At 44.0% G+C, this 13,339-nt stretch overlaps 2 protein-coding genes across 2 annotated transcripts; one reads left to right on the plus strand and one right to left on the minus strand.

Moving 5' to 3' along the window:
• The first annotated feature begins 7,941 nt into the window (after positions 1-7,941).
• LOC139385111 (trafficking protein particle complex subunit 2-like protein) lies at positions 7,942-11,036 on the plus strand. Its single transcript, XM_071130177.1, has 5 exons — positions 7,942-8,004; positions 8,620-8,792; positions 8,883-8,970; positions 9,087-9,166; positions 9,252-11,036. The coding sequence occupies exons 1-5, from the start codon at positions 7,972-7,974 to the stop codon at positions 9,295-9,297; spliced, it is 420 nt and encodes a 139-aa protein (XP_070986278.1). The 5' UTR covers positions 7,942-7,971; the 3' UTR covers positions 9,298-11,036.
• On the minus strand, positions 9,404-12,388 carry LOC139385107 (embryonic polyadenylate-binding protein 2-B-like). Its single transcript, XM_071130171.1, has 6 exons — positions 12,061-12,388; positions 11,438-11,537; positions 11,021-11,091; positions 10,771-10,877; positions 10,518-10,605; positions 9,404-10,365 (listed from the first exon to the last, which is right to left on the minus strand). Exons 1-6 carry the CDS (start codon positions 12,127-12,129, stop codon positions 10,045-10,047), a joined length of 756 nt encoding a protein of 251 aa, XP_070986272.1. The 5' UTR covers positions 12,130-12,388; the 3' UTR covers positions 9,404-10,044.
• Between the last annotated feature and the right edge of the window lie 951 nt (positions 12,389-13,339).

Below are 13,339 nucleotides of genomic sequence, written 5' to 3' on the forward strand. Positions count from 1 at the left end.
TCTGAGTGGGAGCCCTGATTCTAGTTTGTGAGCTAGTGGGACTGTGGGTCAGTTAACCTTGTCAGAGTGGGAGCCCTGATTCTAGTTTGTGAGCTAGTGGGACTGTGGGTCAGTTAACCTTGTCAGAGTGGGAGCCCTGATTCTAGTTTGTGAGCTAGTGGGACTGTGGGTCAGTTAACCTTGTCAGAGTGGGCGCCCTGATTCTAGTTTGTGAGCTAGTGGGACTGTGGGTCAACTAACCTTGTCAGAGTGGGCGCCCTGATTCTAGTTTGTGAGCTAGTGGGACTGTGGGTCAACTAACCTTGTCAGAGTGGGCGTCCTGATTCTAGTTTGTGAGCTAGTGGGACTGTGGGTCAGTTAACCTTGTCAGAGTGGGCGCCCTGATTCTAGTTTGTGAGCTAGTGGGACTGTGGGTCAGTTAACCTTGTCTGAGTGGGAGCCCTGATTCTAGTTTGTGAGCTAGTGGGACTGTGGGTCAGTTAACCTTGTCAGAGTGGGAGCCCTGATTCTAGTTTGTGAGCTAGTGGGACTGTGGGTCAGTTAACCTTGTCAGAGTGGGAGCCCTGATTCTAGTTTGTGAGCTAGTGGGACTGTGGGTCAGTTAACCTTGTCAGAGTGGGCGCCCTGATTCTAGTTTGTGAGCTAGTGGGACTGTGGGTCAACTAACCTTGTCAGAGTGGGCGCCCTGATTCTAGTTTGTGAGCTAGTGGGACTGTGGGTCAGTTAACCTTGTCAGAGTGGGAGCCCTGATTCTAGTTTGTGAGCTAGTGGGACTGTGGGTCAGTTAACCTTGTCAGAGTGGGCGCCCTGATTCTAGTTTGTGAGCTAGTGGGACTGTGGGTCAACTAACCTTGTCAGAGTGGGCGCCCTGATTCTAGTTTGTGAGCTAGTGGGACTGTGGGTCAACTAACCTTGTCAGAGTGGGCGCCCTGATTCTAGTTTGTGAGCTAGTGGGACTGTGGGTCAGTTAACCTTGCCAGAGTGGGCGCCCTGATTCTAGTTTGTGAGCTAGTGGGACTGTGGGTCAGTTAACCTTGTCAGAGTGGGCGCCCTGATTCTAGTTTGTGAGCTAGTGGGACTGTGGGTCAACTAACCTTGTCAGAGTGGGCGCCCTGATTCTAGTTTGTGAGCTAGTGGGACTGTGGGTCAGTTAACCTTGTCAGAGTGGGCGCCCTGATTCTAGTTTGTGAGCTAGTGGGACTGTGGGTCAGTTAACCTTGTCAGAGTGGGAGCCCTGATTCTAGTTTGTGAGCTAGTGGGACTGTGGGTCAGTTAACCTTGTCAGAGTGGGAGCCCTGATTCTAGTTTGTGAGCTAGTGGGACTGTGGGTCAGTTAACCTTGTCAGAGTGGGCGCCCTGATTCTAGTTTGTGAGCTAGTGGGACTGTGGGTCAACTAACCTTGTCAGAGTGGGCGCCCTGATTCTAGTTTGTGAGCTAGTGGGACTGTGGGTCAGTTAACCTTGTCAGAGTGGGAGCCCTGATTCTAGTTTGTGAGCTAGTGGGACTGTGGGTCAGTTAACCTTGTCTGAGTGGGAGCCCTGATTCTAGTTTGTGAGCTAGTGGGACTGTGGGTCAGTTAACCTTGTCAGAGTGGGCGCCCTGATTCTAGTTTGTGAGCTAGTGGGACTGTGGGTCAACTAACCTTGTCAGAGTGGGCGCCCTGATTCTAGTTTGTGAGCTAGTGGGACTGTGGGTCAGTTAACCTTGTCAGAGTGGGCGCCCTGATTCTAGTTTGTGAGCTAGTGGGACTGTGGGTCAGTTAACCTTGTCTGAGTGGGAGCCCTGATTCTAGTTTGTGAGCTAGTGGGACTGTGGGTCAGTTAACCTTGTCAGAGTGGGCGCCCTGATTCTAGTTTGTGAGCTAGTGGGACTGTGGGTCAACTAACCTTGTCAGAGTGGGCGCCCTGATTCTAGTTTGTGAGCTAGTGGGACTGTGGGTCAGTTAACCTTGTCAGAGTGGGCGCCCTGATTCTAGTTTGTGAGCTAGTGGGACTGTGGGTCAACTAACCTTGTCAGAGTGGGCGCCCTGATTCTAGTTTGTGAGCTAGTGGGACTGTGGGTCAGTTAACCTTGTCAGAGTGGGAGCCCTGATTCTAGTTTGTGAGCTAGTGGGACTGTGGGTCAGTTAACCTTGTCTGAGTGGGAGCCCTGATTCTAGTTTGTGAGCTAGTGGGACTGTGGGTCAGTTAACCTTGTCAGAGTGGGCGCCCTGATTCTAGTTTGTGAGCTAATGGGACTGTGGGTCAACTAACCTTGTCAGAGTGGGCGCCCTGATTCTAGTTTGTGAGCTAGTGGGACTGTGGGTCAGTTAACCTTGTCAGAGTGGGCGCCCTGATTCTAGTTTGTGAGCTAGTGGGACTGTGGGTCAGTTAACCTTGTCTGAGTGGGAGCCCTGATTCTAGTTTGTGAGCTAGGCAGGCTACTGCCTGGGAAGGTCTCCCACTCAGAAGTACGAGATGGGGAGGGGGCGGTGGTAGGTTGACCTCAGGTCTCCCCACTGGAAGCCCGAGGTAGGGGGAGTGGGGGAATCTATCAAATAGCGCACATCTAACGTTGAACAGTACTAATTAGTAAAATCAGTCACACCACAAAATGCTACACATACCACAATTCATTCATAATAATGTGAATATATAGTGGGGGTTCGCCCAGGGGGCTATACAAGCTAGAACAGCCACTGCTGTTGATAGTGATTGATGCTAGACTGGAGGTACAAAGACAGAGGACATTGATTGTTATTATTTTCTGTGACAGTGTGCGATTCTGTAGCAGTTGATGTTGTGACTTCCTACCTGCCCCTCAGCAGGTGTTTACAGAACATTGGTGCTGTGAGATTAGAATATAAGGGCCTGCTTTGAAAAGGACAGTTAGACATTTTCTCTGCTTCTGTGGTGGAGGTGTCTCCCTGTTGTAACTTGTAATTAAACTGGATTGGTTTTGATTGACGTCATCAATGACTGCTCTCCTTTTTGTTCACCTGGAAATTCCTATTACAATAAGTATTTGTAAGGAAGAACTGAGATGGACGTCTGCCACTCAATCACTTAATTCCAAGTAGATTTGTGTAAGGTTAGATTCTCCAATTTTCTTATCGATCCCAAACTCCCCATAGTATCTGGAAAACAAACGTGGTTCATTAGTTTCCATGTCATCTACATAAGTACAATAGTTATTAGTTATAAATAGGACTCATACACAACACTCACACTGTGGTTATTTAATAAACTATTTATTTTACTCCAAAAACCCAGCAGCAGACTTTGAGAAGCCCGTCCTCCCAGGCTGTGATTAGAGGGAAGTTTAGAGAAGCAGATTTGAGAAGTCTCTGAAGAGCAGGGGAACTGTTATGAGATAGTACTGAAGCGTGGAACGGTAGACGCAGCAGCGCCCGCCGTCTCTCTCATGCTCGGGCTGTTCCAGGTGTCCTCACACGCCGCCAACGCAACCTGCCGTCTCCTGGGTGCGTGTGTGTGCGTCTGTCCAGGCTCAGGTACGCTATGCTGATTAAACCCACGGCTAAGCGCAAAAAGCGCCCGCCTGCTAGCGCCAATGACCCTGAATACACATATGGCTGTTTTGGGGAAAACAAATGGGCGGAAAATGGAATACACAAGCGCAGCTGGTACAGAGAAGAGGAGTAAAAAAAATATCCTCATTCAGAGGAGCAACCAGCCGAGCCAAACACTGAAAGAGTCCGGGAGAGAGGATTTTTATGTTTTCTGTTCTGTGTGAGTGAGTGAGGGAATGAGTGTTGGAGTGTGTGTGGGGTGTGTGTGTGTATACCTTCCCACCATCTGAGAGTTGTTGTAGACCGGGACATTAGGCCTGTCGCTGCTGTTGTAGGGACCGAAGTGGCAGTTTGGAGCACCAAACCATTCATCAAAACCATGCTCCAGAGGTAGGTGATGAGCTCTGTGACCAAGATGCCTTAGGCCAGGAAAAAAAGATGGGGGAAGGAGAAACACAGAATTAGAATTGTCACTATTGTTACCACTTCAAATGAGATAAAAATGAATGGTCCCCACCACTTGCCGATGATCTTGTTGACGTAACCCTTCTTCTTCAGTACCTGTGATAATAGAATTTTATCCTTTGAGATCCCTCCTACTATCTCCTGGGGTGTGTAGGCTGCAAAGGTCAGGGGTTACATTAATTTGTGGGGCAAAGCAGCAAGGAAAATATAACTCAAAAGAGAGAGTGAGAGCTCACCATTCCTGGCATAGGCATTGGTGGTATAGAATGCATTTCTAACTGGTAATCGTCCTGTCAGAAGTGAAGCTCTGGCTAAGGAGTAATAGAATAAGAGACATCAACATCATGTTTTGATAAACTATTTAAATGATCAGCTGAATGCGTAGTTAATGTGGGAGAGGCTGCATGTGATTTTACATAAAGTTCCACAGTATACAACTAGTCAGATCCAGGTTAAGCGAGCATTTTCTCAAGAAGCAGTGCAGCTTGGCGGGGTCGTGTTTCAGAGGACACACGGCTCTCGACCTTAGCCTCTCCCGAGTCCATACGGGAGTTGCAGCGATGGGACAAGACTGTAACTACCAATTGGATATCACGGAATCAGGGGGAAAAAAGGGGGTAGAAAATGAATAAATAATAAATAAATAAAAAAAAATATATATATATATATTTAAAAAAAAAAGAAAAATAAAAAAAGTGTGCAAAGCTGTCATCAAGGCAAAGGGTGGCTATTTTGAAGAATCAAAAATCTCAGACATATTTTGATTCATTTAATACTTTTTTGGTTACTACATGATTTTATATGTGTTATTTCATAGTTTTAATGTCTTCACTATTATTCTACAATGTAGAAAATAGTATAAATTAAGAAAAACCCTTAAATGAGTAGGTGTGTCCAAACCTTTAACTGGTACTGTATGTATGAACCGAGTTGAGCTTTGCATTTGGGTTTTGCGTCAGGCTATATTTTCAAATACAAATATATACACTGCTCAAAAAAATAAAGGGAACACTAAAATAACACATCCTATATCTGAATGAATGAAATATTCTTATTAAATACTTTTTTCATTACATAATTGAATGTGCTGACAACAAAATCACACACAAATTATCAATGGAAATCAAATGTATCAACCCATGGAGGTCTGGATTTGGAGTCACACTCAAAATTAAAGTGGAAAACCACACTAGAGGCTGATCCAACTTTGATGCAATGTCCTTAAAACAAGTCAAAATGAGGCTCAGTAGTGTGTGTGGCCTCCACGTGCCTGTATGACCTCCCTACAACGCCTGGGCATGCTCCTGATGAGGTGGCGGATGGTCTCCTGAGGGATCACCTCCCAGACCTGGACTAAAGCATCCGCCAACTCCTGGACAGTCTGTGGTGCAGTAGGTGGATGGAGCGAGACATGATGTTCCAGATGTGCTCAATTGGATTCAGGTCTGGGGAACGGGCGGGCCAGTCCATAGCATCAATGCCTTCCTCTTGCAGGAACTGCTGACACACTCCATCCACATGAGGTCTAGCATTGTCTTGCATTAGGAGGAACGCAGGGCCAACCGCACCAGCATATGGTCTCACAAGGGGTCTGAGGATCTCATCTTGGTACCTAATGGCAGTCAGGCTACCTCTGGCGAGCACATAGAGGGCTGTGCGGCCCCCAAAAGAAATGCCACCCCACACCATGACTGACCCACCGCCAAACCGGTCATGCTGGAGGATGTTGCAGGCAGCAGAACGTTCGCCACGGCGTCTCCAGACTCTGTCACGTCTGTCACATGTGCTCAGTGTGAACCTGCTTTCATCTGTGAAGAGCACAGGGCGCCAGTGGCGAATTTGCCAATCTTGGTGTTCTCTGGTAAATGCCAAACGTCCTGCACGGTATTGGGCTGTAAGCACAACCCCCACCTGTGGACGTCAGGCCCTCATACCACCTTCATGGAGTCTGTTTCTGACCGTTTGAGCAGACACATGCACATTTGTGGCCTGCTGGAGGTCATTTTGCAGGGCTCTGGCAGTGCTCCTCCTGCTCCTCCTTGTACAAAGGCGGAGGTAGCGGTCCTGCTGCTGGGTTGTTGCCCTCCTACGGCCTCCTCCACGTCTCCTGATGTACTGGCCTGTCTCCTGGTAGCGCCTCCATGCTCTGGACACTACATTGACAGACACAGCAAACCTTCTTGCCACAGCTCGCATTGATGTGCCATCCTGGATGAGCTGCACTACCTGAGCCACTTGTGTGGGTTGTAGACTCAGTCTCATGCTACCACTAGAGTGAAAGCACCGCCAGCATTCAAGTGACCAAAACATCAGCCAGGAAGCATAGGAACTGAGAAGTGGTCTGTGGTCCACACCTGCAGAACCACTCCTTTATTGGGGGTGTCTTGCTAATTGCCTATAATTTCCACCTGTTGTCTATTCCATTTGCACAACAGCATGTGAAATTTATTGTCAATCAGTGTTGCTTTCTAAGTGGACAGTTTGATTTCACAGAAGTGTGATTGACTTGGAGTTACATTGTGTTGTTTAAGTGTTCCCTTTATTTTTTTGAGCAGTGTATATAGAATGAGGGCTCACCCTGGATATTGTGATTAAGCCACGTACCATTTCAGTATATGATTACATTTATAATTAACATTCAGTGGCTGAATCCTTTAATACCCTCTCCGTTGCGTTAATACAAATAGCCAGGTATGATGCACTTGGCTTCCTTCAGGCACTCACATCACACACACACATATGAGATAAGCAATTGATTAGGTCTTATTTGCTTAAATATTAATTAGAAAAAAGAAAAGGGTCGATCTATTTTGCATAACACGTTCATTCAAATTCCCAAATTAGGTATCATTAGCATATTTCAATAGTGTATTATCCCTATTAGCATAATGAGTCTTCTCCCCTCTATCACCCAGGCACACACAGCTTAGGCTTCTGATGTATGCATCACATTGTTTCAAAAGGCTTTTGAAGGATTCCTGGCTGCACCTACCACCAACCTCTCACCCAAATCCCACTTCATCACAGTGACGTTATCATCACTGCAACTATCCTCTCCAATGACAATGTTATTGAATTGTCATCATTGATTGTCACACTGACAGTCAGGTTCACACCAGCTTTCCAGACTATGAATTCAAGAGGATTGGGATTTTAATCAAGTATTACATGTATGTAGCTGACACTGACATGGAGAGCAGAGGGGGTTAGCTGTGTAGAAGTTGGGGAACAGCATCCCCTGGCCAACCATGAAGTCAAGGTTTGGGGTCTCAGAGGGCTGGCCAAACACCCCCACATCTCTCCAGCCCATCTAAACATTAGAGGAACAAGCTGTCAAATGACAGTGGATCAGAGAAATGGTTGCCATTTCCTGACAGAGACCAAATACCAAGCACATGTTTGCATGCTGTGTAGTATTGTCTGTGTAGTATTGTATGTCAATATGTGTCAAGTATACGTGGCATATAATCAGAGCAGACACAGCCTTTCCATATGAGTAATCATGCCACAGGTTTTAGAAATAATTTTGAAAAAGTATCATGCCACAAAAGTAACACTCCTCAAACTAAACCTACATCAACATCTTATGTCATCCATAAGAATGATGACAATGCTCGGAGTCGACTTGTTTGAAGGATTATCTGCCCAAATACCACATATTAAACTACAAAACAATATCAAAGTTTGAATTGGACAGACATCTATTGCAGTGATCACATGATAACACATTCAGGAAGCACATGACGATTTCTCATTGTTTGCTTTCACGAGCGTTTTTAGCGCAACACTTGCGCATATTCAAATGGCGAAGCTGACTTTTCTGTCCGATGTAGTCAAGCTTGAAAACACATTTTTGGATCGATTAAAATATGTATAATAAGTCCCGTTGTTTTACATAAACTGTTACACAAAATCAAAGTTAAGTTATCTTACTTGTCTTTATCTATCACACAGTCACGTGATACGTCTTGGCAGGCACAGCAGACATAATTCCAAGATGGCGGTCTGTATTGCTGTCATCGCAAAAGAGGTAAAATGAAACAAGAACGCTATTTACATCGACATTTGAATTTCGTTTTTGTATGTACTAGCCTATAAGGGGATACATAGTCAGTTGTACACCTGAATGCACTCAACTGAAATGGGTCTTCCGCATTTAACCCAACCCCTCTACGAACCTGAGTGTTGACTGTGATGCTATAAGGCTAGGTAACGTTAGTAGCTAGCCAACTGGGCTAACTAGATACATTGAGTATGGTTTATCGTAGAGTTAATTTGAGAGACAAGCATGCAATAATAACGCATCAAGTCAGACTTCAGGTGAAAGGTCCGGACGTAGATAGCTATTCTTATTCAATTAATATGCAGATAGCGAGCAGATCACTGCTGTTCTTCAATCTTGGTCCAAGCCACAGAAGGTTGAAGCTTTTTTCTAGCCAAACGCACCCAATGTTAACAAACCAGCTCATCATTAAGCCCTCAGGTGTATGTATTGGGCTGGAACAAAAAGCTTGCTCACCCTCAACCTGTGGTCCAGTACCATAGACATTCTATCTGCAAGTATTTGGCCAGTTATATACATGATCTTTTGTGGTGAATTTAGGCTTTATGGAAGGTTGCACTAATTAATTTCCTATTCTGTTAGAATTACCCTCTGTACATCCGAAGTGTACCCGTACAGAATGAACTGAAGTTCCACTACACGGTGCATACCTCTCTGGATGTGGTGGAGGAGAAGATTTCAGCAGTCGGCAAAGCAATGGCAGACCAGAGAGAGCTTTACCTTGGGTTGCTGTACCCAACTGAGGACTACAAAGTGTATCCTTCTCATATGATAATTGTATATTACACTCCTATCTGCATGTTTTTTCTCCTAATTGAAAATATTCTCCTTTACCGACATACCAGATATGGCTATGTGACAAACTCCAAGGTGAAGTTTGTCATTGTTGCGGACTCGTCAAACACATCTCTGCGGGACAATGAGATTAGAAGTGTAAGTCAACCCCTGACTCTGTATGGTTCTCTTATGTTATCTTAATGGCTTTCAGGGGAATCTGATTGCTTCAGTTTATGGTAATTTTGAAACTACTTAACAGTTGTTTCCTTCAGATGTTCAGAAAGCTACACAACTCATTTACTGATGTGATGTGCAACCCATTCTACAATCCTGGGGACACCATTCAGTCCAAGTAAGTTATCCCTACCACAGTGTCAGTTATGCAATGGTATATCTATCAAAATTGCTATTGTCTGATTGACCTTTTTTTTCTCCAGGGCATTTGACAGTATGGTGTCTGCAATGATGGTGCAAGCTAGCTGATATTGTCCTCCTGAACATCTGTACATAATTTCCTGAAACCTTTTTGTGTTGCCTCATAATAAACTGTGTCCATTAGAACCTCTCATTTACGACATTTCAAAGAAGCACTATCAAGTGTAATTCATTTATTAATTTCTAAAGCAAAAATTGTTTGACATTATATACAGTGATAAACATTGAGCTATGTACTTGAAGCAAACTGCCAATTGCATGTCAATATAGTTAAGCCAAAAGAAAGCCAATCACAATTCAAATTTTATCATTTGTGTTGTTTTTTTAACAACAACTATACTTACAAGCTCAATAGCCACATCAGAGTGATCTGATCAAAACATCCTTACAAAAAAAAAGTATCTGACATGGCAAATGGCTGTGCAGTCAAACAGTTCTTGGGGTAAATAATTAAAAGTAAAACTGTGCTCAACTAAAATAAACCACCATAGGCACAATCTTTTACAGTAATAAGCAGCAAACCAAGGCTGGCCTCCCATTCCCCCTACAAGAAGACAAAATGGCCATTGCAAAGTCTGACTTGTTAGGATTAAGTTGCAATAACTTTTTATGGAGGCTGTTAACAAAAGATGCCATATGACTTAATTCAATGAGGTTGAAATCTGTGCTTGTCTCAATTTCTGCCCATTAACATGCATGGAAAATAATTTGCAAATGAGTAGAAACGAGCAAGTCACGATTTCCTGAAATTCACATTCCATGTTTATTAAACAATCACTTGAATCCAGACGTGATTCAGTAGTGTTGCTGCGGGTGCATGTGTCCAGTGTGCCCTGGCCTCGAGTGGTCAGTGGGTGGGGTTATGAGGAGAAGGCATGGGTGCCGTTTAGGGCCCTGCTCACGGTGCTCAGGAACCCCCCAGTGTCTCTTCCCAGCTGGGGACCCGTAGGGGTGTGGTGAGACTGACCTGGCTGGGCCAATGTTGTATCGGAACCTGCCTTGTTGATACCCATTGTATCTGGGTGGGTGGAAACCTCGTCCCCTGGATCGAGGACCTCTGTGAATCCCCCTGTCCGTGGTGCTGATTCCTGGCATGTTGGTCCTTTTAGGCAATACCTGCAATCCAAAGGCCACAGAAACAACCTAAAAGACCTGGAATCATTTACAGTTAACAGGAACACTTCATTCAGCTCAATTTATTAATGAATGTGCAACTTCATCAAATCAAGTGTTTTGAGTTTAGAATTCAGGTTTCCATTCCTACTAACCTTTATGACTCGGTCTCTGAATACTGTCTCATCCAGGCTCATGGCAGTCTGCACTGAGTCCCTGTCATGGAACTCAATATATGCAAAACTGGGAGAAAGAAAGTTGTCAACTTATACACAATAACATACTCAAATTGTAATCAGAACATACAAAATGTCCAAGAAACAAATAAAATGGTGCATAAACTATTTGTAATTGGACTTTGCATTAAAACTGGATGTCCCACGTGATGGGCCGGATAGTTAAACTCACCCCTTGGGATGGCCAGAGAATTTGTCACAAAGGATGGTTACTCTGTTGACAGGACCACAGCCATTGAAATGGATCTCCAACTCATCTGCAGTGGCACCATACTCCACCTGTTTAGTGTCCATAAAATATCATTAGTCTATGCATGAGGACCCTCAGTTACTTTGTGGATATCGTATCAAATATGAATTGTGTATAACTTGACATGAATGCTAAAGGTAAATGTAGACATTAATAAAAAAGTAAACCTTACATTCCCCACATAGACAGATCTGTTGTCAGCATCTATCCTTTCCTCGTGGGTCATTGTATAGAACATTCCTGCTGTTTTGAACAGAAGAGAACACTGGAGCATATTGCACACGACAGAAATCAAAAGACAGCAAACACAAAGCAACTAATTACAACACCTAGAGGAACTGTGGAATAGTTAGATATATTAATCAAGAGGTGTTTGCAAGAAGACACCAGAGATGTCAGCCCCATTCCATCAGAGGAAGGGATAACCTGAAATAGAGGCTGCCGGGCCTTGGGCAATGAGGATACCCTTCTGGAACGCTGCGGCTCACTGCTCATCTCATTGGGCAATGATGTGAGCCACATCGTGGCAGGCCAGCCCAGTAGATGGGCTCAGGTGTGGGCCAGCTGGCTAGGCTGAACAGGAGCTCACCTGCCTGGATCTGGCTTTCTGTTGCCTCATAATGCACTGCTCTCAGCCGCTCCTCCTCCTCCTCCATCTCTTGCACCCGTGCCTTGATGGCTTCGAACTCCTATATGGAAAGGGAAATGCCAAAACATCTGAAACATGCAGTATCACAACGACTATGCAGTATGAGACAATAAATTTAAATAAACTTTCAGACAACATGAAAACATGTCTAAAACGCATCAGATGAGCAAGTGCCTTGAGGTTTCGGGTTCTAATGTGGCAGCGGGCCCACATATGCCTAGCATCTCAGTGGCCTATATGAGCAGCTGTTTTTAAGTAACGTTAGTTTGAGGATGCAATTATATTGTTGTTCAGAACCACACATGCTGCTGCCACATTACGCAGGCGCGCCCCAGTGGATGGATAGATTGTGGCAAGATAATGCAGTTTAAAACATACAAAACTGCTATGTCAATCAGGTAACATAGCATATGTGCTGCAGTAATAATACAAATAGGCTACCTGGAATATCCCTAGCCTACAATCATTTGCGCATTCAAGAAAAAAAAAAGAAAAAAACAGTAGGCTAGCCTGCAAATTGTATCAAGCAAGGCCGAATGCAATTGTCTTATGTTCTTACATACCGGGTCCTCCATGTAATGATCTCCCGCGAGCTCGCCTTCTATGTACATATCTTGCCTTTGCTCCGCCATATTCAGTGGTCAACAGCAGACACCAAACCCATGCCCGCGGACGCCACTTCAATGCCCGCGACGTCGCTCTCTTGTAGCCAGTCCAGTGTAGGAGACTCCAATGCAATCAATGTTTTCTTTAATCACTAATCCGATTTTGATAAGGCTAATAAATGTAGCCTATATACAGAAGGTTGTTTGGATTAAATAAAAATATCTTCCCGCGGACGGAATCTACCCACGCCTTGTCAATCAATACTGGTTGCTTACCTGTCTGTCCAATATGACGAGGGGGAATGTCAATTAATTATCACCTGTCTGTGCATCACATGTTTGTGGGCTCGCCCCATCAGTTGTTGAATGGGCATTTTATAAAAATAAAAATGAATCTATAAGGTATCATTTTATTTTCATAAATGTCACCATGTAATTATCGTGTGGTTTCAATGCGAACTGCTATTGATTATAATGTCAGGATAAAGTGACTTGTCCAAATGCTGCCCGTACCTCATGCTGGAACACGCTGTGAATAATCCCCCTCTATTGGCTATGTGAAATATAATGAAAATAACAGTAAAAAGCCTGTTGTGGTCTTTATCTACGATTGACCTTAATGTTAACCTAACATTTGTTTCCGTCCCACGGAGGGTGTCTGAATGTCCGAAGTAGCCTAATCCTATTGGACTAGTCACCTGTGTACTTCAATGGTTCTGCTGGTACATATACAGTTACCTTTACAAATGCCATTTTAAAATCTATCAGATTATAGTGGCATTCAAACTCAGTTGAGACCCCATTTTTCCCCCAATAATTTTTCGCGACCCCACCCACCCCAAAAATAATAATGACACAACATAAAATTGGGTAAATTTCTATTTTTACATCAACAAATTCATTGCAATTTCATTTCTTATCAAAACGAAAAGAAACCAATAAATACATTTACTAAAAAAAATGTATTTATCAAATTATCTTTCTCAAAAACGTTTGTATAGGCTTATTGTCCCATACAATGATCTGTAGTCTTAAATGTTATATATGTACACACACAGTACACTGAACAAAAATATAAATGCAACATACAACAATTAAAAAAATGTTCATTATACCCTAATCTATGGATCTCACATGACTGGAAATACAGATATGCATCACAGATACCAACAACAACAAAAAGTAGGGGTGTGGATCAGAAACCCAGTCAGTATTTGGTGTGACCACCATTTGCCTC

Source organism: Oncorhynchus clarkii, chromosome 26 (assembly GCF_045791955.1).
Source record: "Oncorhynchus clarkii lewisi isolate Uvic-CL-2024 chromosome 26, UVic_Ocla_1.0, whole genome shotgun sequence".
Taxonomy (NCBI): Eukaryota; Metazoa; Chordata; class Actinopteri; order Salmoniformes; family Salmonidae; genus Oncorhynchus; species Oncorhynchus clarkii.

What these genes read in the sequence shown, in the direction of transcription:
- LOC139385111 (XM_071130177.1), top strand. Translation starts at nt 7,972, where the DNA reads ATGGCGGTCTGTATTGCTGTCATCGCAAAAGAG. An exon ending in TTGCTGTCATCGCAAAAGAG is followed by an intron (nt 8,005 to 8,619) that starts GTAAAATGAAAC and finishes CTATTCTGTTAG; the next exon opens with AATTACCCTCTGTACATCCG. An exon ending in CCAACTGAGGACTACAAAGT is followed by an intron (nt 8,793 to 8,882) that starts GTATCCTTCTCA and finishes CCGACATACCAG; the next exon opens with ATATGGCTATGTGACAAACT.
- LOC139385107 (XM_071130171.1), bottom strand. Translation starts at nt 12,129, where the DNA reads ATGGCGGAGCAAAGGCAAGATATGTACATAGAAGGCGAGCTCGCGGGA. An exon ending in ATCATTACATGGAGGACCCG is followed by an intron (nt 11,538 to 12,060) that starts GTATGTAAGAAC and finishes CTTTCCATATAG; the next exon opens with GAGTTCGAAGCCATCAAGGC. An exon ending in AGAAAGCCAGATCCAGGCAG is followed by an intron (nt 11,092 to 11,437) that starts GTGAGCTCCTGT and finishes TGTTCAAAACAG; the next exon opens with CAGGAATGTTCTATACAATG.